Source organism: Limanda limanda, chromosome 2, assembly GCF_963576545.1.
Source record: "Limanda limanda chromosome 2, fLimLim1.1, whole genome shotgun sequence".
In the NCBI taxonomy this organism is placed as follows: domain Eukaryota; kingdom Metazoa; phylum Chordata; class Actinopteri; order Pleuronectiformes; family Pleuronectidae; genus Limanda; species Limanda limanda.
Genome location: NC_083637.1, coordinates 4,859,045 through 4,881,247, shown reverse-complemented (window position 1 = coordinate 4,881,247; position 22,203 = coordinate 4,859,045). Strand labels below are relative to the sequence as shown.

The 22,203-nt window shown below is 42.8% G+C and overlaps 1 protein-coding gene across 2 annotated transcripts; it reads right to left on the bottom strand.

Moving 5' to 3' along the window:
* Positions 1-2,189: 2,189 nt before the first annotated feature.
* LOC133026420 (bromodomain-containing protein 4-like) lies at positions 2,190-20,997 on the bottom strand. 2 transcript variants are annotated; one of them, XM_061093323.1, is made up of 22 exons: positions 20,939-20,997; positions 17,147-17,302; positions 14,996-15,236; positions 14,806-14,898; positions 14,256-14,393; positions 14,000-14,132; positions 12,645-13,078; positions 12,185-12,556; positions 11,883-12,011; positions 10,510-10,731; positions 10,105-10,331; positions 9,924-10,024; positions 9,576-9,833; positions 8,385-8,486; positions 7,896-8,288; positions 6,289-6,858; positions 5,199-5,284; positions 4,971-5,091; positions 3,836-3,969; positions 3,533-3,723; positions 2,863-3,106; positions 2,190-2,775 (listed from the first exon to the last, which is right to left on the bottom strand). In XM_061093323.1, exons 3-22 carry the CDS (start codon positions 15,122-15,124, stop codon positions 2,707-2,709), a joined length of 4,146 nt encoding a protein of 1,381 aa, XP_060949306.1. In that variant the 5' UTR covers positions 15,125-15,236; positions 17,147-17,302; positions 20,939-20,997; the 3' UTR covers positions 2,190-2,706. The 2 variants fall into 2 exon arrangements, with proteins under 2 accessions (XP_060949306.1, XP_060949302.1); XM_061093319.1 differs by lacking the exons at positions 17,147-17,302; positions 20,939-20,997 and having other exon boundaries at positions 3,836-3,963; positions 14,996-15,192.
* Positions 20,998-22,203: the final 1,206 nt, after the last annotated feature.

Genomic DNA, 22,203 nt, shown 5'->3' with positions numbered 1-22,203 from the left:
ACATTTTTGACCAAAAGTATGTGGACGTCTTCCACACTGAACTGGGATGAATGTTTCTTTATGGACCAGGCTTCCTGCAGCGGAGGACCGTCGTGTTGAAACATGAAGCATTCTTCTCCAAATTGCTGCTGTAAAGTTAGAATAAAACTTTGGAAGCACCATGGAAACCAGTCAGTGGTGTCCACATACTTTTGGCCAGTGGATTAGAAGCCAAAATGACTTTTCCCTCTACAGCTCCCTCCCTCAGATTATGATCCATCAGCTGTATAACTGGATATAAATATGGACGACATGACAAATTGTCCTGATCGCTCCCTGCTTCTTGTAAATCATTTAATAGGACAAAGATGTTCCTGTAATTCTCACATCACAGTTTCTAAGTTTGGTTTTAATTATTTTATTTGATGCTATAAAACCTGGTGACACATCATATTCACAGCCGGGACTCCGGAAGTGTTAATCATATCCAGGATATTCTGGCTTCATTTCTCGATAGTGGGAGGAAGTGGAGACGTGTCGTCCGTCTTTATTTACGGTCAACAGGATGATCCATGTACATGAGGACAAACAAACAACTGAGCACCAGAGTTTAGTTTTTTAAACATTATTTTAATACTTTTCTTTAAAAAAAATGTTTAACTCTGAACAAGATGAATCTATTGACCTCAATGCCTCACTCACCAACATACCGACAGGTTGTCCTGGGTAAAATAAAATCAAAAAGGAAAATAGCAAAGGAAAAACAAAATAAACTCAAAACAATCAAATATGAAAAGAGAAAAGAAATGAATGAAACATTAAAAAAAAAAAGAAAAAGAAAGAAGTGATTATAGATTTGAAAACACTCAGATATCTGGGGCCAACCTACAGAAGCCGGGGGGGGAAACCTCGTGCTTCCCGAAAAACACGATGGCACACGACATCCCAAAAAACTGTTACCATGGACGATTAAAACATTTCAAAAATAAAAACTAAAAGACAAGAGATGACAAACAAGAACCTATCATTCAGACTGTAGACGCTGTGAAGGAGATAGTGGTGGACGCGACGGCTAAGAAAGACAGAGAAGACAAACAAACATGTAAATGATGAGAAATAATGAAAAGAAATAAAAATGAAAGATGAGTAATGAAACGTTTAAGTGCAGATTTATGGGACAACTACAGAATGATGGAGCCCGAGCAGCGATCTCCAGAACCGGGTCTTCAAACGATTCACAAGCAAACCGCTGCAGGACTTTTGGGGGGTTTTAAAAAGGGGATAAAGGAAAATTAAATAGCAATAAAAACGTAGCCTTTAATATAAAGTGAAAAGAAGATGCATTTTACATGTAAAAAAAAAAAAAAAAAAAAAAATGTGAATGAACTTTCAGCACTCAATAGATTGGTTTTGGCATAGAGTCGAGAGAGAGAGAGAGAAAAGAAAAAACTGAAAAAGGTCGGAGAGAACGAGACAGACGAAACAATCCTCTCGATAGAATCATAAAAAAGTTTTTTCTTCTTCTTCTTCTTTACAGTAAATTCTACAAAATCAAAACCAGAGCTTCAAGATGAACACAGAGACGAGCTTTGTTTCCCCGCAATCCAAATCCCTCTCATGTTCTTCTGCGTTGACTTTTTCATTGTATATAATATATATTCATGTATCTATTTATATATAATATGTATAATTTGTGGGGGGGTGTGATGGATAGTTTACAGGCCAGAGCGCTAAGGCAAAGGACACACTCTGATCAACTTTTTAAAAACGCCACCGCTTCCTTCCTCGTCACCCACTCGCTTTCTTTTTAAATTTGTACACAGGCCCGAGCGTCGCCGCCTCCTCCTCCTCCTCCTCCTTCACCTCCTTCACCTCCTCCTCCTCTTCAATTCATGTCGGAGAGGAGGAGCAGTAGCAGGACGTGGAGGGAGGAAGGATGTCTTAGAAAAGTGTGTGACTGTGGCCGGGGTGAGTTGTGTGTTTCACTTCCACCGTGTCCTGAGAAAACAACCGACTCTCAGACGAACGCTTGAACCTGACGACAAACCCGACCACACCGCCCCCCCCCCCCCCCGACCCTCCCGGATTAAAATCTAAAAACTTGAAAAATAAAACAACAGAGACGAGATCAGACGAGAGGAGAAAGAAAAGAAAACAAAGAACCAGGTGATCCGTCCGTCTTCTGTAATTTTGGTCGCCTGTTTGTTTAAACCCCCTGTTTCTCTCCGGTCACACATTAAGAGAATAAGGTTTTTCTTTTATTTTCACTTAACTTAAATCCAACTCATCGAAGCCGTTACTTTATGTTAAAGTTAAGCCGCCTCCTCTTCCCTCTGCCGTCCTTGTTGTCCTCGAGAGACACAACTTTCTTAATGTCTCAGTGTCTGTCGTCCCCGGAGAACCAACGAGCATAAACACACCGGGCCAGACACCAAAACGTATCTGAGGTTGGAGGAAAACTGGGGGAAGGGGGGGAAGGGGGAGGAGCTTCTTCTTTCAGTTTCACCCCCCCCCCCGACCCCCCTACCCTGCTCCTCATTCACATGACACAAGCCAGCTGTTTCAACTACTGAGAGAAAGGGACAGTTACTATTAAGAGTGTGTGTTTGCATTCATATGAGCAGCGACCATGTATATCAGAGCTTTGTGGTGTATATGCGTTTTTGAATATTTCTTTTTTTCTAATGTACGTCTATAGGTCCTTCTCTCACTCCCATCATCACATCCTCAGAACAGGTTCTCTTCAAAAATGGCCATCAGGTCGCTCTGGAAGTTGATGTCGATGGTGTCGGCCATCTGAGGACGAGACGAGAAGGAGAAATATTAATATACCTGAAAATCTGAAAACCAGTATTTCTGGATACGTTTCAGATTTGCTCGTACCGCTTCTCTCCTGCGCCTCTCCTGCTCACGGCGGCGCGCCATCTCCCTCTGCTGGTCGAGGGCGCTCTGTGCAGCCGCGGAGGACGGCGTCTGGGGTTGAGGCTGAGCGGGCGGAGCCTGTGGAGAGGTGGTGGGCGGGGTAGAAGCCGGCGGTGTGGGAGCCAGCGGCGACTGTTGCTCCGGGCGGCGGCGGGTGTCTTCCTGGACTCGACGAGCCTGCTCCACGGTGTCGTCGTCGTCACGGCTACGGCAAGAAGAAGGGGAATAAATACAAGTTAAGATTAAGATACATTTATTTGTCCCAAACACAAGCACACTCATGCAAGGAGGGAAATTTAACCTCTGCTTTTAACCCATCTGGTGCAGGGCACACAGAGCAGTGGGCAGCCATGTACGGCGCCCGGGGAGCAGATGTTGGGGGAGTAAGGTGCCTTGCTCAGGGGCACTAGACAGGGTAGGGAGAATCCTCTTGGATTTTGGGACAGATCAATCCAGGTTCATCTTTTTGTTGTTTCTCCGTGGAGTCGAACCAGAGACGAACCAGAGACCTTTTCTGCCCATAGTCCAAGTTTGTGCCACTAGTCCAACGCCTCTCCTAAGGATTGTTGTCTCACTCTTTCTAACATGGCGTCTCCTCTGGACGTCTCCTCTCCGTCCTCCTCCCACTTACCGATGCTTCACCTGGCCCTTCTTGGCCTGTTCAGCCTGAGCCTTCAGCTGCCTCTCCCTCTCCTCCTTCTCCCTCGCCACCCGGCGGAACTGCTCGAAGCTGTCGCTGGAGGAGCGGACCGAGGAGGCCGGCGTGGACTGGGACCTCTGAGCCAGGCTGGCCCAGGAACCCATGTTCTTTAACTTCACCTCCTGGGAGAGGAGGAGGAGGAGAAAAGATGGAGCGGTGAGGAGGAAGGTGGAGAAAGAAGATGTGAGGCTGAATAAAGGAGAGACCAGATGAGGAGGTCGATTTCATACACACCTGTGTCTTCTTAGGAGCCGTGGGAGTTTTGGGCTCCTGCTTGATCTTGGCGTCCGGCTGGGAGCACGGCGGCGCCGGGGAGTCGAGGAGACGAGAACCAGGGCGAGAACCATCCAGTGGCTTCAGATCTAATCCTCAGAGAAACACCACATGGAGATTAACCACACACATGCATCTGAACGGTCACACTCATGCTTCTGGAAAGGGGCTGTAGATGTTGTTTTTAAAGGAAATATACGTATGAGCAGTGGTGTATAAAGTACTTGAAAGCCATACTTGAGTAAAAGTACAGATATCTTACCTGAAAGTGACTTCGGTAAAAGTAGAAGTCACCCGTCAGAAAATGACTTGAGTAAAAGTCTTAAAGTAGCTCATATTAAAAGTACTTAAGTATCAAAAGTATCTGGTGTTGAAATGTACTTAAGTATCAAAAGTAAAAGTACAAGTACCAAAATTAAAAATGCAAAGTGCTTTTTATAGTAGTCCTATACAAACACAAAACAACCCAAAATGTTTCTCCTCAAGATTTATCTCAACTGACTGAAAAATTTTAACAACAATATGAATATAATGTATATAATGTAAAAAAATGTAACCCTAGATGAGAGAGAGAGAGAGAGAGAGAGAGAGAGAGAGAGAGAGAGAGAGAGAGAGAGAGAGAGAGAGAGAGAGAGAGAGAGAGAGAGAGAGAGAGAGAGAGAGAGAGAGAGAGAGAGAGAGAGAGAGAGAGAGAGAGAGAGAGAGAGAGAGAGAGAGAGAGAGAGACAACCTCCGCTGCTCAAGTAACGAGCCAGTTTGAGAATGTAAGAAGTAGAAAGTTTTCATATTTTTGTTCAAATGTAACGAGTAAAAGTAAAAAGTCGTCAGGAAAAGAAATACTCAAGTAAAGTACAGATCCTTGAGACGTAAAATCCCTGGAGAAATGTTAAGTGAGGTTACAAATCAAGTCATTTTCTCATAGACTTCTACAGAAAGGGAACCATGGAGCGCCCTCTGTTGGTCATTCAAGAGAACACAAGGGAGGCAGCTTTTCCACACACACAACTTCCTCATCCTCACTTTAAGATTCGGTCAAGTTGCTCAATATCTTTTTAGCAAAGACACCTTGTTTAACTTTAGAGTGTCTTGTACTCACTGTGTTTGTTGTCGGGTTTGTGTGAATCCTGACGCACAACAGGACTGAAGGGGGAGGGGGGCAGAACGGGCGAGTGGGTGGGCTTCTCCTCTTTGACCTCCACCAGGTTGGACCTCGGCTCCTGCTGAAACACAAACGTGTGTTTACAAAAAGCTCCTTCAGCAGCGACAACGAATTAGTCGTACGTTATTTTTTCTTAATTTTAAAAACCTGCAACTCTTCACTCACATGTTTCTTGGTCTGTGGCGGCGACTGGTGTGACTGGAACTGAGGAGAGTGCATCATCAGGGGAGGGGGGCTGTCACGCAGGCAACCTGGAAAAACAGTCATGCTTCATTTCAGTCAAGGACAAATTTGGCTAAATGTGCGGTGACGTCTGCAAAATGTATTTTTATTACTCGGTACTTTAATGACAAAGTTCCAAAGTGCTTTAAAAAAGGATAAAACATTGCAAACAATAACACAGAATGTTATAAGAGGGGTTTTAAAAAAAAGGAGGAAGCAAGTCTAATCTATGTGTGGAGGCTACGTAGGAAGGTTTCACGGAAAAGCACAAATGTAACTTCTGAAACAAAGATTTTTATTCTCACATTCTGCACCATGTGAGATATATTAACTCTGTGTCTACTTGAACTGAAGATAAAGAAGTACAAAGACATTAGAGTAGTTCCAGTATTTAAGAAAACAACTTGTATATTTATGAATTTCTTATTTCTGCAATGCTTAGGCAACAAAAGTCAGACTAATTTATTGTAAAAAAAAGAAATTGCCTTTCTCTAAACCTTAGCTGTACTCATTTATTGTTTTTTAAGCTGAATTAAATTAAATCAAATATGTATCGTTTACCTCTTGTGGACTAATCTGTATAAAAAAGGTTTTTCATGTGAATAAACAGAATCTGTTGGTGAGGGACAAGACTTCTGGGGTCCGAGGATTCTTATTTATGTTTCTGGTTCGACCGATTACGTTTGAGCAGGATTCAGTTGCCCGCAAATTATTTATCTGTATTTCCATTTGAATATCTGTTATTGGAGATGAGACAAAATGTCCTCTGGACCTAAAACACCTACACAGGCGCTGATTGTGTGGAGAAACATTCTCGGCCTGGATTTCCACCGGAAACCCCCAGAGGCTAAATCATCACTACCAACTTGTGACCCACTTCTAACAGATTATTCTTTCTTACCCACATTATAATTCACAAGGAGGTGAAAGTAAGACAAGTTATGAACAGAATAACATGTTTTTCTTTTCCCGTGTGACCCATCCTCTTGGTTTCAGAGCCCTCGGTGTCTGAGCGGTTGAGTCTTGGTCTCACCTGTTGCGTACGGCTCTGCTTTACTCGGTGGAGACGCCTGCTGCTGGAGCTGCAGCTGCATCTGCTGAACCTTCTGCTGCAGCATCAAACCTTTCTGCTGCTGAGCCGTCGATATCTGCGGGAACGGCTGCTGCATGAGCGGGGGGGCAGAGCCGTGTCTCTGCGCCAGGCCCGGGCCGGACAGCGCCATGGCCGGCATGTGCAACGACGGCATCAGCTGCACGGGCGAGTGCGTGTGCATGGGCTGCGTCTGTGTGGGGGGGGGTCGCGGCTGCAGAGACTGCAGGAAGCTGTGCACCTGGCTGAGGGGCGGGGTTTCAGCACTGGTGGGTGTCGGCTCCTCGTCGTCCTCCAGCAGGGCTTGGGGGGGTTGTGAGGAGAGGGTTCCCAAGATGCCGTGCGACGGGGGTGAGGGGACGCGAGGACGGGGGGGCGGCTGGGGGAGCGTCAGGGGAAGCGAAGGCTGAAGCTGGGGTGAGGAGGCCGGGGGGGGCTGGGGGGGCTTGGGGGGAAGCGGTGCTGCTCGGTTGCTAGGTCTCGATGGTTGCTGGGGCAGAGCGTTGTGGAGCGCTACAGAGAAGGAAGGGAACAGAGGGAAGAGAAGAGTTCAGAAAAACAACATTCCAGTTTAAAGAGAAAGTCACAAAAACAACACTGACCATGGAAACAACATCAATGAGGTTTAACTACTGAGGGAAATTACATTAAATAATGAATAACACCCTTAACGGACTCTCTCAGGCAACGGTAGATTATATCTATCTGTAGGGATATCGAGTGTGACATTTTTATTTTATTTTATTTATTATTTTACGTAGGTATGTATGTTTGTGTGCGTGTTTATCTTTATTTATTTTTTTTTTTTTTTTGTATGTATGTGTATGCAGTGAAGTTCGCCTGCATTTCATTGTGCAACTTGTGTGGTATGTGTCAATGTGTTTTGTAGGTTCTTATTGGAAATTAATAAAAAATTCAAAAAAATAAATAAAAAAATATAAAAATAAAATTAATAAAAAAAATAATTAATAACAGCTGCAAATAGGATCAGACTTTGGGGTTAATATGATGAAAATCATATCTTATATAGATTATATAGATACGTTTATGTCTAAATAAATGTTACTTTGTATAAATATTAGAAAAAGTGAGTAAACAAGAAGTAAATAGTGAGTAAATATATATTGTTTTTTATTATTATTATTGTTTTTCTTACGTGTGGTGTATTTATTGTGTTTTTATGTTTCTATGTTCATTGTATGCACCAATAACCAGAGCAAATTCCAGGTAGGTGTAAACCTACTTGGCAATAAATACGTTCTGATTCTGATTCTGATTATCATCCAGAAATGTCAAATATTGTTTGAGCTCAACCGGTTTGTTGCTCAATCGATAGAAATTAGCTGCGGATACGAACAATCTTACAATAAAGACAAAATCTACATTACATTTGACATAAAAATATGTTTTAGATTGTTTATATTGTGTTCTATTTAGATTGATCTGCTTCTAGCTACGATACAGAACAAACACTTTGTTGCTAAATTGAAAAACTAGTAGCTTTATTCATTATATTTATCATAATAATTAGAGTAGTGTCAGTGGAGTACCTGGCGAGGGGATGATGGGATGTTGGTTGAGGAACGGATGCGTCTCACTGGTCATCTGGCTGCTGGGGGTGTTTGTGTTGAGGAGCCCGGCGCTGACGGCGACGCCAGCAGCAGCGATGGTTGGATTCGGCGCCGGGTTCGTCTGCGTCAGGTGAGGGTTCATGAAGTGAGCCAGGGGATCGAACCCTGAGGCCAGCAGCTGGGAGGTGTCCAGAGACGGGACGGGGACAGGGACAGGAGGGGGGGCGACGTACGGTAGCTTGGACTGGACGACTGGAGGCTGAGGCTGCAGCTGAGGAGGGACAGGGACCACTCCGCCGCTGAGGGACTGGTGATGTGGTCGCTTGATGTCTTTGTTAGTCGAGCTCTTCTTCTGCGGTGTGGGAACCAGCCCTGGTGGAATGAAAACACATGAAATAAGTAGGAAATCCACAGAGAAGCTGATCACGTGAGGAGACATTTAATGATGCGCGTGTGTGTGTTCGTTACCATTCTCACTAGAGTCTTCACTGTCAGAGGAGTCGCTGCTGCCTGAGGATGAAGATCCCGTCTTCGTCTTAGTCACATTTGTCGTTTCCAGAGGTTTGTCTACTGCAACACACCCACAACATTCAGAAATTATTAAACCGGCCGTTTCTGTTTCACTTCTGATTGATATTCATCTGGTGTGAAGACAAAATAAATGGAAAAACATGTTAAGGAAACACAGAACCCCTGAAGTCCCAAATAAGATATGTATTTTATGTTGTGGGCACAAGATATATATTTTAAGAAGATATTTGAGTTTGAATCACTCAGATGCAAACAGCCACCAGATTTGTACCGTAGATGGAGAAAACTCGACAAATCAAGTATTCTCTTCACCTGGGAAAGTCACACGATGAAATTCTTGTCGCTGTAAAATAAAAAATCTCTTAAAAAGCTACAAACTCAAAGTGGACCCTCCCACCATTGATGAATGGATTGAAATTGGGTATGAGATTTATGTTATGGAAAAGATCTCTTTTGCCCTCAAGGTCGAGAAAGACATTTTTTATAAGACCTGGACCAAATGGACTGAGTATGTAAAACCAGTTAGATCTGATTTTATTTGAATATACTTGTGTTTTGTGTGATCCTCCTTTTTTTTTTGATGTGAAGTGCGTTCCCCGGTTGTGTTCTCTTTATTATTGTTCCTACATGGAGTAATTTAGGTCCATAAAACAAAACCCCAGAAAGGCAGTATGAACAAAATCACCCAAACTTACTACATCCATCCTTTCTTATGTCCTTGACAGACTAAAGCTGTATTTAATGTATGTGATGGAAATGTGCCTTTCTAAATAAAAAGAGAATTTAAAAAAAAAGAAGAAGCTATAAACTCAATTTAGTGTTGCCTTGAAATCATCGGCCAGTCGTGTCTTTACTACGCAGATATTAACTCTGTGTATATAACTTAATCATCTTGCGCACACAAGATTGTAACTTGTTCCCACAAGATTATGACTTGTGTGCACAAGATAAAAAAAATATATTTTGGGACTTCAGGGGCTCAGTAGAAACCTGCACTGATTTCTTTTAGCCTGTTCGCCTATAGCCTACATTAGTTCACTATACTACCACATTCAAAATGAGCAGTACAGCGAGACCTTCATCTGAGAAGTTAAAAACAAGCACTAAGCAAAAGTAGGAGCAGCCCACCTGATGTCCTCTTCTTCTTCTTGAGGCAGCTGGAGACGTACTTCTCCAGCTCCCGCAGCGTGGAAGGCTTCAGCGTCTCGAAGTCGATCTCGATCTCGTCCGGGTTGGAGTTCTTCAGCGACGGCTCGCGGGTTTGGATGATGTGCACGACGCGGCCCAGTTTGTCGCCGGGCAGTTTGTTGATGTCGAGGCTCAGCTGACGCTTCTCCTCGTACGACATAGGCTTGCCTCTTTCAGTGGACACGCCCCCAAATACATCTGCAGAGGAAAGCACACAACCCGACACCATTGTTAAAGACGTAACGATTTCTACAAACAGAAAATGTTGCTCACCGTGTGCACACGTACCGATTTCCTCTTCTGCTTCCAGAGAGGCTGAGGGGACGAGAGGGGTCGGCCCCGGCTGGGGGGGGGCAGTCGGGCGGCTGTTTTTCACTCCTTCCTTCTTCCTGTGATGGACGGATGATGTGATTAGCTCCAGTTAACGCAGCTACAACAACATCACCGAGGTAAAGTCTGTGAAACCTACCCTGGCTTCTTCCTTTCCTTCTTCACAGTGATCGGCTCCTTGATGCTCTTGCTCTTCTTCGCCGTCTGAATCATCACAGGCGGAGGAGGGACCTCCACTGGCTCCTCTGCTCCCATCTTCTTCTTGTGCTTCTCTTTCTTCTTCTCTTTCTTCTCCCTCTCTTTCTTCTTGGGCTTGATGGTCTGCGGCTGAGAAAGTGCTGCAAGTTGTTCGTGGACAGCTTTGAGCTGGAGGAAACGGGAAACACAACAACAATGATCTTAGAGAGGCGAAAAACAAAGCGGCCTAAGCTTTTGTTTCTCCGTGTTTCAGCGATTACCCACAATCGGTAAAGCTGCTCTGCGTGGCCCACCCACCTGTTGTGTCTCATTAGCCTCCCTCCCCCTTCATTTTCCATCCTCTAACCTGTTCCTGTAACTCAGCCAATCGATGTTGCCGCTCGTTGTCCGGGCCTCCTCCCGAGGACTCCGATTCGGAGGAGGTGGAGCTCTCGCCCGCCGAGACAGCAGAAGGAGGCGGGGCTTGTCGAGTGGAGGGGGCAGGGTGGAGGGCCGACGACGGGGTGGGAACAGGGGTGGGCTCCTCGGGCTCATCCGGCATTTTGGCCAAACGCATCTCGAACACGTCCTGTCGCGAAAAACAAGAGAAACTGTGAACTGGAGATAAACCTTTCAGAATTCTTTTAACATAAATAATACGTAAAATGGTGCAAATGTAATTAAATGGCTTTAACTGCTGTATTATAAGTAGCATCTGCACATTGACACAGAGACTTTGAATTTCACCGTGTCTAACTGTTCTCATATTGTTAGAAATCAAATAGTGTATGCATGTATATATTAATACATACTGTAAATATTTTCTTCTGACGCACTTTCTACTCGAGGGTGGATGGATACTTTATTGATCCTGAGGGAAATTTAGATTGAAGTATACTTCTTTCCTTCCTGCCTATCCATCCATCTATCTACTGTAGTGGTGGGGGAAAAAAATCGATTCTGTTCAGTATCGCGATATTTTGCGCCCGCGAATATATCGATACTGTAGCACAAAGTATTGCAATATTTTTTAATATTTATTTACAATTATATATGTAACAGCCCCTGGCTGGCAAAGCATGACAAGGAGAGTTTCAGAGTTTAAAAGATACCTAGTGTGTATGTGGAAAGGATGTTCTCCACTGCAGGAGATATAGTAACGGCCCAGAGGAAATTTAACATCTTAGCAGGTTGATCAACTCCTTTTTCTGAACAAAAATGCCAATATTCCCAAATGAATTTAACATTTTGGGTCATAACCTTGCAGGTCTCAATTTGATTGAAGCTCTAGGTTACTCTTATTTATATGATTGAGCTCAGTGTTCATGTGAGAGGTCTCCTATTCAGAAAATAATTACAAAGGTCCTGTGTCCTGAATGTTCAAGGACAAAGTTTTTGCACTACCCTTTCTTAGTTTTTGCTCTTCAGTAAATGTGTAGAAGACAATGTTGTTCACAGAATGAAATGTGACATTTGAAGTGAGTTGAGCAGTCTTATTTTCCTCATTTTTTGTAATGCCTTCGAATAATATGGGGGACATGAAATCGCAGAATCGAATCGCAATACTTGCAGTATCGCAATACTATCGAATCGTCACATTTTTGCCAATTCCCACCCCTAATCTACTGCATTTGATCTTGGAGCCCGGCTGCAGGAGTTTGATCCCATCCACTGTTACATGGATGTCCACATACTTTAGGTCATGTGGTTCTTATAGTGTTGTAACATGTGCTCACCCACCTGTAATTTGCGAGCCATGGAGACCACGTCATGGTCTGGAGGATTGTACTTATAACAGTTGGAGAACATCAACCGGGCTTCTGTCGCAAACTCCTGAGCGTCTCTGTACTGTTTGTTGTCCAGCTTTTTCTGAGGGAGACAAACAAAAGTGTCTTCATTAGTTTGTTCATCAGAATAATAACAATGATTTCATATTCTCGCTTCCCTGGCCAATTATGACTCGGGCAGCAATATACTGGCTCTCCCTGTGATTAAGTTAATAACAGTCATTACATGCGGATCATCAATCCGAATAAAATCACCTTGACGGTGCTGAGATCCATGGGGTGCTTGATGATGTCATGGTAGTCGTGGAGGCCAAGCGCCCGAGCATCGACCGGCTTGTAGAAGGGCCAGGCGTACGCCGCGTGCTTCTTGGACAGCATCTCTCTGACGAGGCGGGCACAGGAACGCAGCTGCTCCTGACGATTCAGCGTCGCCATCCCCCCCGCCTCCAGACCAGCGACCAGGTGATGCTGAGAATCTGGCTGCGCCGCGTCTCGTTTGGGTTGCTTCAACGGACGAATGGTGTCTCGACGTGGCCGCGCCTCGGCGGAGACGGGAGAGGACTCACTGAGCTGGTCGTTGGCCGTGGGCGTGGTGGTGTCTGCTTTCCTCTTCTGGCTCTTTCTTTGCTGTTGGAGCAGCAGAGGTCAGAGATTTATGAAAAATGACGTAAGAATGAGCCTGTGTGTTTCAAGAAGGAGTTCTCCATTTCCTTACCTTGATAAGGGCGGGGGGGCTCTGCAGCATGGGGACGGGTAGGAGGCCTGGGTGAGCCGGGGCTGAGGAGGGAACAGAGGTCAAGCCTTGGGCCAGGACATCGGAGGTTGAGAGGGGGAACGGGCTGACCAGGTGGGCGTGGGAGGTGGGTGTGGGAGGCACGCGTGGGGGGGGCAGAGGCTGCAGTAGAGCTTGGATCGAGGGCTGGATCGAGGGCGGGAACATGGGCTGGACCAAGGGCTGGAACAAGGGGTGGACCACAGGCTGGACCAGGGGCTGCGATAGAGGCTGGGCCAGGGCTAATGTGGGAGGGCCTTGAGGGGGGGGTGCAGGACGGGTGTGAGGGGTGGTCGGCGGGGATGAGAAGCCTCGTGTATGGGGCGTGGAAGAGGGGGACGACGAGTCCTGGCCTGAGTCTGACTTTGTGATTAGAGCTGGAAAAAAAAGAAAAGAAAGCAAGATGATTATGCCAAACCAACCAGTTGAACCCCAGACCTGGTGAGGACGAGTTATGAGAAACAATCAAAAAACAGTACAGGACATGTCAGACCAGCATCAATAAGGCAAAACGTAATTTAACAATACAAATTCCATGCTAGGTGGGGTTTACAAGAAACAAGTAGAGACAATTAGTTCTCAACACAGACGCTTGGCTGGTTAGACTAGTTTACCAGTCACAGCACTTTACTCCTCATAGGGCTGAGACACACAAACACAACCAACTAGAATAACCACAGGCTGCAAGCACCACCAACCAGTGCAGACACAGTCTACATTAGGCCATGAGAATTCTACTCAGTAAATCAGTCAAAGTCGAAATTTGACTAAATTCCCAAAAGGCAGTCTTGACATATCGTGTTCACCCAGACTTTAACCTTTGACCTCCCAAATCCAATCCGTTATGTGTCAAAGTTGCTGTTTATGCATAGTTTGAAAGAATTCCCTTTTCTACAGGAAAGGCTCTTGTTTTCAAAACAAATCTTTTGAAGTGCTCTCTAACTCGTTATATGTTTATGTTATATGTTATATGTTATATGGTATGTTATTTTTATTTTGTAAAGCCCTTGCCTGCCAGGTCAAAAGATCACAGGTCCCACTTACTACGTACTTACTACATATATATTCATATTTTTTTGTTTTAATTTAATATTCCCCACTCCACCCGGTAAACATCAGCTTCATTTTAATATTTTTCTGCTTCATTTTAATATTTTAATATGTTATATGGTATGTCAATTCTTTTTTAAATTTTTGTAAAGCCCGTCTACTGTGTCCCAAGAATTTCACTGCTCCAATGACGCTCTCATTGGTGCATGTGACAATAAACTTTGATTTGATTTGATTTGAACTCGTACCTGTCTCCCGTCGGAACCCCCTTCGTCCCTTGGTGACCACGGCGATCTCCGTCTCCTCCTGCGGCATCTGTGTGATCTTCTGGAGGAAGTGCTTTTCCAAGGCCTCCGCCATTAGGACGATATCATCCCCCGGCTAAACAAACAAAGACAAACCTTAACATCTCTCTTCTCTTTGAGTTGGAACAGAAGTTTGGTAGGACACTGCCTGTTGTTGGGAGTCGTGTCACATGTGGCCGGACGCCATCATGTCGCTGACCTTGTTGTAGATGTAGCAGTTGGTGAACATCGTGTTGAAGTCTTGGATACACTCCTGGGCGTTCCAGTAGTAGTTGCTCTCCAGGCGTTTCTTTATTGTGCCCATGTCCATAGGAATCTTGATGATCTTGTAGTAGTCCTTGAAGAGAGCAGGCGAAGAATAGATTGTTGATGAAATGATAAACTTGGACTAATTTGTAATTTAAAAAGGTCTTTAACTTAGTGTTTACGCTCTGTGATCCCCTGTAGCTCTCAAAAAAAACCCACTTAAATTGGACCAAGTCTCCTCCAGTCTGATCTCAGCTTTTGTTGCAACAACAAATAATATTTAAATATGAAGAAATAAGTATTGCAAGTACTTCTACTTATTTCTTCTTTTCGAATAAAAAGAATAACCGAGTAGTTATTTTTTAAAATCAAGTGAAGAAGTAGAGTTCGGAAAAACCGAGGCAGAAAAACTGCATGTTCTGCTGCACCGACAATCACCTGCACTGCAGTGTAATTTGCATATTACATTAATTTACAATCTCAGTTGTGTATTTTGTACTCACAGGTAAATTGAGTTTGATGGCGTCTACGGGAGCTTGGAAGGGCCAAGCAAAGTGGTGCTTCCATACCGTTTTAAACACCACTTTAAGCAGGTACTGAAAAAGAGCAAAGTCAAAAAAAATCAATTCAACTCAAATCCAAACCCCGGAGGAAAGTTTTCATGTGTTGAAAGACAGAGAAATCTCCCTCTACCTCCAGCTGGTTGGTCTGTCGCTTGGGTCGGGAGGGGTCCCGCGTGTCGGGTGCCGGGGCGTTGAAGGCGAGAGGTGGGGGGGCAGAGGGGGGGTTCTGGCTGTTGCCTGCCTGCAGTCCGTCTCCCATCGCAGCGGTGGGTCGCAGGGGCTGAGCAAACAGTGGAGGCAGTCGGGACCTGGCGGGGGCAGGTGGGACTGGGGGGAGCCCCCTCAGGCCATTCCACTCCTCACTCGACTCACTGGAAGGATGAGAAACAAAACTCGTCATCACCGCTGCTGCTGCCACTCCTGCACCTGTTAGTGGTTTCATCTGTGGAAGGAAACCTGAATTAAGAACTGACCCATTCACCCCTGTCAACTCTCACCACAAATGGAACAAACACTAAATGTTACATCGACTAAAAGTCAGGAAGTTTCCTTCACCCTCTTAGCTCCTTTACTTTTCACGTCATAATTACAATTATATATTGTAATTCATATAAAAATGAAGGTATAACGGACTGGACTGGAGCAAGAGAAACAGATGATGTGTGTGAGAAAAACCTTTCTTATACACTTACACCGTGAAGAGAAAGAACAGTTTTCTCCAGATAATGAGGTTTTCTAAAGATTAATGTCACTTTATGTACGATGGAACATTTCAACATTTCCTTTCTAAAGGTCTTAAATGGCCTTGCACCAGGTTGAAGAAGGAAACCTGAATTAAGAACGGACCCATCCGCCCCGTGTCAACTTTCACCACAAATGGAACAAACACTAAATGTCACATCGACTAAATATCAGGCAGTTTCCTTCACCCTCTTGGCTCTGTTACTTGCCACATCATAATTACAATTAATTATTGTAGTTCATAGAGAAATGAAGGTATAACTGTCTGGACTGGAGCAATAGAAAAAGATGATTGGGTGAGAAATACCTTTCTTATACACAAACAGCAGTTACAGATAAACATCGCTATGAGCTGTTAAACACACCAACTTGAAGGAAGCTAAACTTACACCGTGAAGAGAAAGAACAGTTTTCTCCAGATAATGAGGTTTTCTAAAGATTAATGTCACTTTATGTACGATGGAGCCTGTGGTTGTAAAGTGGAGAGACCACAAAATTTCAACATTTCCTTTCTAAAAGGTCTTAAATGGCCTTGCACCAGGTTGAAGAAGGAAACCTGAATTAAGAACTGACCCATCCACCCCTGTCAACTCTCACCACAAATGGAACAAACACTAAATGTCACATCGGCTAAAAATCAGGCAGTTTCCTTCACCCTCTTGGCTCTGTTTCTTGTCACGTCATCAACATGAATTATTTATTGTAATTCATATAAAAATTAAGTATAACGGACTGGACTGGAGCAAGAGAAACAGATGATTGTGTGAGAAAAACCTTTCTTATACACAAACACCCAGCAGTTACAGATAAACATCTAAAAGAGGACATTCGCTATAAGCTTTTAAAAACACCAACTTGAAAGAAGCTAAACTTACACCGTGAAGAGAAAGAACAGTTTTCTCCAGATAATGAGGTTTTCTAAAGATTAATGTCACTTTATGTACGATGGAGAGAACAAAGGATTTCAACATTTCCTTTCTAAAAGGTCTTAAATGGCCTTGCACCAGGTTTAAGAAGGAAACCTGAATTAAGAACTGACCCATCCACCCTTGTCAACTTTCACCACAAATGGAATAAACACTAAATGTCACATCGACTAAATATCAGGCAGTTTCCTTCACCCTCTTGGCTCCTTTACTTTTCACATCAAAATTACAATTATTTATTGTAATTCATAGAGAAATGAAGGTATAACGATGTGGACTGGAGCAAGAGAAACAGATGATTGGGTGAGAAATACCTTTCTTATACACAAACACCCAGCAGATACAGGTAAACATCGAAAAGAAGACATTCGCTATGAGCTGTTAAAAACACAAACTTGAAAGAAGCTAAACTTACACCGTGAAGAGAAGAACAGTGTTTTGTTTTCTCCAGATAATGAGGTTTTCTAAAGACTAATGTCACTTTATCTACGATGGAGCCTGTGGTTGTAAAGTGGAGAGACCACAAAATTTCAACATTTCCTTTCTAAAAAGGTCTTAAATGGCCTTGCACCAGGTTGAAGAAGGAAGCTTGTTGTCGTTTTGCAGGGACTCACATGTTTGTTGCCGTGCCGCTGTGGTCTAATCCGATTCTGTGATCATATCTCAGTTGGTGAGGGGGCGATTTCCTGAGGTGACACCTGAAGTCCGTCAGAGGCGCGCTGTCGAGGCAAGGAAACCGCAACACGCTGGTAGAGGGCTGAGTGTCACACCTGTGAGAGAGGGAGACCATCATGTCTGTGGTTTATAATGATGTTTAAAAAAACAAGAAGTATCTCTGTCCACACCAGCATCTTAGCTCCGTATCTGTAGTAATCTCAACCCATACTAACAAACCTGAAAACAACCATCACATGACTGGTTACATAAACTGATCGTCTTCTGTGCAGTTTGCTGCTTAGTTGTACAAAATACTGAAAACAAGAAACCGCAAATAAGGGAGTTGCGATTCCTTTTCTTGGAATGATGATGAAGTGGAAGTGTTACTGGCAATGACTGACAAAACCCAGACAGTAAGACAACATGAGCCAGCGTCATTTCAAAACGTCTCTGTATTTGACATTTAAGATACCCGCCTAAAACTGAGGTAAAGATAAAGACCCATGGATGTTTTTAAACTAACATTAAAACACATTAGCCGATTAAAGATTGATCGTTCTGAGCAGTAAGCAGCCGAGACCAGTGCCACGGTGAAAGTGGTATTTAGATACGGGACAGATAAATGGGACAGATAAATCCTGGAAATGTGAAGTCACCTGCACCTTTAGTCATTTGTGGCTGTAGCTGTTTTTACTCTGGAATAGTTTTCAAAACTGATCTACCACCAGCCAGTTAAGAATCAATTAAAGATTCTCTCGTGAATATTTCATGAGGAAAACAACTCAATCTAACTGGATGTGCTCAAATGAACTGAGACTTACACAGACACACAACAGGTGCTTGACATGTTCCTTCTCGTCTTGTGTTAGTAAAGGTCTCTGATCTGTTGCAACCCTCGGCTTATCTTCCTGAGTCTTCTAATGCTTCTTCCATAACTCTTTGTATAGAAGCTTTCCTCATGTTCAAGTATAATTTATTGTTCTATTGTGTTGTGTTGTGTATTCCATTTTATCTTGTTTGACTGTGAGTCAAGCGATCTGACAGGAGTGGGAGTGATGAGATTTCCATGATTTATTGGATGCAAGAGACCAAACCCTGACCTCGGACCTTGACAGTTTCTAGATTACCGTTTATCGAGAAGGTCGCACTGCTCAAAGGTTTGTTACGGGAATTTCACAAAGACGATGACAGCTTGTCTTCAGTCTGTGTGTAACTTTTATCCACCGATGATGTCAGCTCAACTTCATCGCCAAATTACCTAAATATTGATCTTAAAAGATTAAATGAACTATGCAAACTTATGTATATTAAAAATGTAAACAAATACTGTGATAAAAACTGCCTTCTGCTATACACTAAAGTATTAAAAAGTTAACAAGTTATATAGTTTTTATCAATTTGCCGATGTGCATGCTTTTTGTTTACTTTTGTAGTATGAGCCGTTCACTTATATGTATTGGTATTCATGTTTAGCTATAAGAAAACTTAAAGGTTTACAGACCGATGCATTTGTTTTTACATTACATGTTTACGAGTGTATATTTTCCCAATTCAAGGTCTATAAATTTGGTTGTGTTTTCCTTTTATTTATAGTTTGTAAAAAATAAAGTTTAATAAGGTTCATGGTTAAACTGCCTCAATTAGATTTCTATATCAAAAAGATTTGATAACGACTTCTCTGGAATCATTAGCAATCGTTTTAAAACATATATAAGGACTGGGCAATAAGACAATAACAATAATTATCCCAATATAACTTGCTTTAATAACAATATAACAAAGATTAAGTATATAATGATAAAATGCTTATGAGTAGTATAAGTCCATAATGTTTTGCTGTTTATTAAGTGTTTGTCCTTAAGAAGAGTTTAAAACCGAAATAATAACAAGACATTTATCATGATAGTAAACGTTATCAGCTGATATACAGGTTTTCACCTCAATATAATTTTGGGCCATATAGTCCAGCCCTGATATATATTGACTAATAAATCAGAATAGGCCTAATAAATCCATATCTGTCAACAAACTTCTGGACAATAAGTTTGGAAGCATGCATCTTAAGTGGAATATGCACAGGAACAACTTATTAATGCAATTTCCAATATGATAAAATAAGATAATCCTTGATTAGTCCCACATTTGGGAAATTTGCTATATTACAGCAGCAAGAGTCAAAAATAGGCATCAGTAAGTAATAAGTAACAAGAAATACTCAAGTGAAAGGAATGTAGAACGATACGAATGAATAAAAACGAATGTATACAGTGTAAAAACAAGAGAACCCTGTGTCAATATAACAAAGGTTAAGTACATAATGATATAATGCTTATGAGTAGTATAAGCCCATAATGTTTTGCTGTTTATTAAGCGTTTGTCCTTAAGAAGAGTTTAAAACGGAAATAATAACAAGACATTTATCGTCATAGTAAACGTTATCAACTGATATAAAGGTTTTCACTTCAATATAATTTTGGGCCATATAGTCCAGCCCTGATATTTATCGACAATTATGTCAGAATAGGCCTAATAAATCCATATCTGTCAACCAACTTCCAGACAATAATTTATGCTACAACAAAACAAAGCATGGATCTTAAGTGGAATATGCACAGGAGCAGAGTTATAAATGCAGTGTTCAATATAATAAGATAATCCTTGATTAGTGCCACAATGGGGAAATCTGCAATATTACAGCAGCAAGAGTCAAAAATAGGCATCAGTAAGTAATAAATAACAAGAAATACTCAAGTGAAAGGAATGTAGAAAGATATGAATGGAATAAAAACCAATATATACTGTATATATTAGTTTATGGCAGAGGGAAATCATGTGCAGAGTGAGACTATGCACAGTGAGAGGATTGCACATAAAATAATGATGTTGCATTTTAAAAGCTGTGGTGAAACAGCCACTCTGGCGTGATAACATCAGATGTGAGTGAGCAGCAGGAGGAGACGAGGAGGAGATCCGACCTGAGATCAGCTCCCAGGTCTCCTCACACACTCCTGCAGAGTCAACACACGTCAGCGGACCCACAGAGTCCAGGGTCTAGTTCAGTCATTTCAGCCTCAATCTGCTTATTGAACCACATTCAATCAGCCATTTTGCTCCTGTCAGTCCGCTACGCAGCCGGCGTACCTGCGCATGGTGAATACCGCTACGTATCCTACGCAGGGTTCGTGCGCAGCGGCAGGCTAGCAGCGCCTAGCTAACCTTCCTGTCCCCGTGTCGCCGTGTCCCCCCCCCCCCGAAGGGACAGGGACAGCTCCACACGCACGCACCCGTTCACAACACCACGCACACCGGGTGGTACTCGCGTAAACTACGCTGCGGAAAGCTACGTAACTTATGTCGTGAATCCGGCCTGCGGGGCTACAAACAAACCGCCTAGCCGCTAACAAGCTAGCGGCTAACATGCTAGCGTGAGCGCGACCTGCAGCGGGCAGGGGGCGCGGACAGCCTGGAGGGTCCGGCTCCGCGAGGGGGGGCCGGGGGCGAGCCGGGCCCGTCCGAGCCGAGCCGTGCTAAGTTAAAGGGCTAAACTCCACCTGACTCGCGTTGCTCCAGCCCGGTGCGAGGCCTGCGGAGGCTCACGCTCCCTCCCCGGGGAAGCTCACTGACAGCGCGGCGGAGAAGCCACCGAGGGCCGGGCGGCCGCTGCAGCTCGTCCCGGAGGAGGCGAGCTGCGAGCCGGGGAAGCTCCGGCTCCGACCCGGGTTAGGGTTCGGGTCCGGGTTAGGGTTTACCTTCTCCAGGCGGGTGGCAGCCGCGCGGACCTTCCTCGCCCCAGATCCAGAACAAACAGTCCCGGTGCACGTCGTTGACGTCAGACGCACGGGGGCGGGGCCGAGCGTCTGACAGCGCAAATGTCACCCAATATCGGCCCCGCCCACTCAGCCGCACGCCCCGCCTCCACCCACCCACGGGTATGCATCACGCAAGAGACTGAAAGAATTTCACGTTTCAAATTATATTTAAAAAAAGTGTTTGATTTAAAACTATTCAACCTTTTTATTTAATTGATATAAAGTCTGTGGATTCTGCAGATCAGAGCCCGGAATAAATTACAGTTTTCATTTTATTAGAAAAAATTGTGGATTCAAAACCTCTTTATAAAGTAAACAAGTCTGAGTCTGAAATAATTAGAAATATTTAATCTATTTATATAGTTTATATAAAGTCTTTGGATTGAACAAGTTTTCATTTAAAAAATGTTTATTTCACGTTTCAAATTTTATTTAAAAAAAGTGTTTGATTTAAAACTATTCAACCTTTTTATTTAATTGATATAAAGTCTGTGGATTCTGCAGATCAGAGCCCGGAATAAATTACAGTTTTCATTTTATTAGAAAAAATTGTGGATTCAAAACCTCTTTATAAAGTAAACAAGTCTGAGTCTGAAATAATTAGAAATATTTAATCTATTTATATAGTTTATATAAAGTCTTTGGATTGAACAAGTTTTCATTTAAAAAATGTTTATTTCACGTTTCAAATTTTATTTAAAAAAAGTGTTTGATTTAAAACTATTCAACCTTTTTATTTAATTGATATAAAGTCTGTGGATTCTGCAGATCAGAGCCCGGAATAAATTACAGTTTTCATTTTATTGGAAAAAATTGTTGATTTAAAACCTCTTTATATAAAGTAAACAAGTCTGAGTCTGAAATAATTAGAAATATTGAATCTATTTATATAGTTTATATAAAGTCTTTGGATTGAACAAGTTTTCATTTAAAAAATGTTTAATTCACGTTTCAATTTTTATTTAAAAAAAGTGTTTGATTTAAAACTATTCAACCTTTTTATTTAATTGATATAAAGTCTGTGGATTCTGCAGATCAGAGCCCGGAATAAATTACAGTTTTCATTTTATTAGAAAAACCTCTTTATATAATGTAAACAAGTCTGAGTCTGAAATAATGAGAAATATTTAATCTATTTATATAGTTTATATACAGTCTATGGATTGAACAAGTTTTAATTTAAAAAACGTTTAATTTAAAAATTT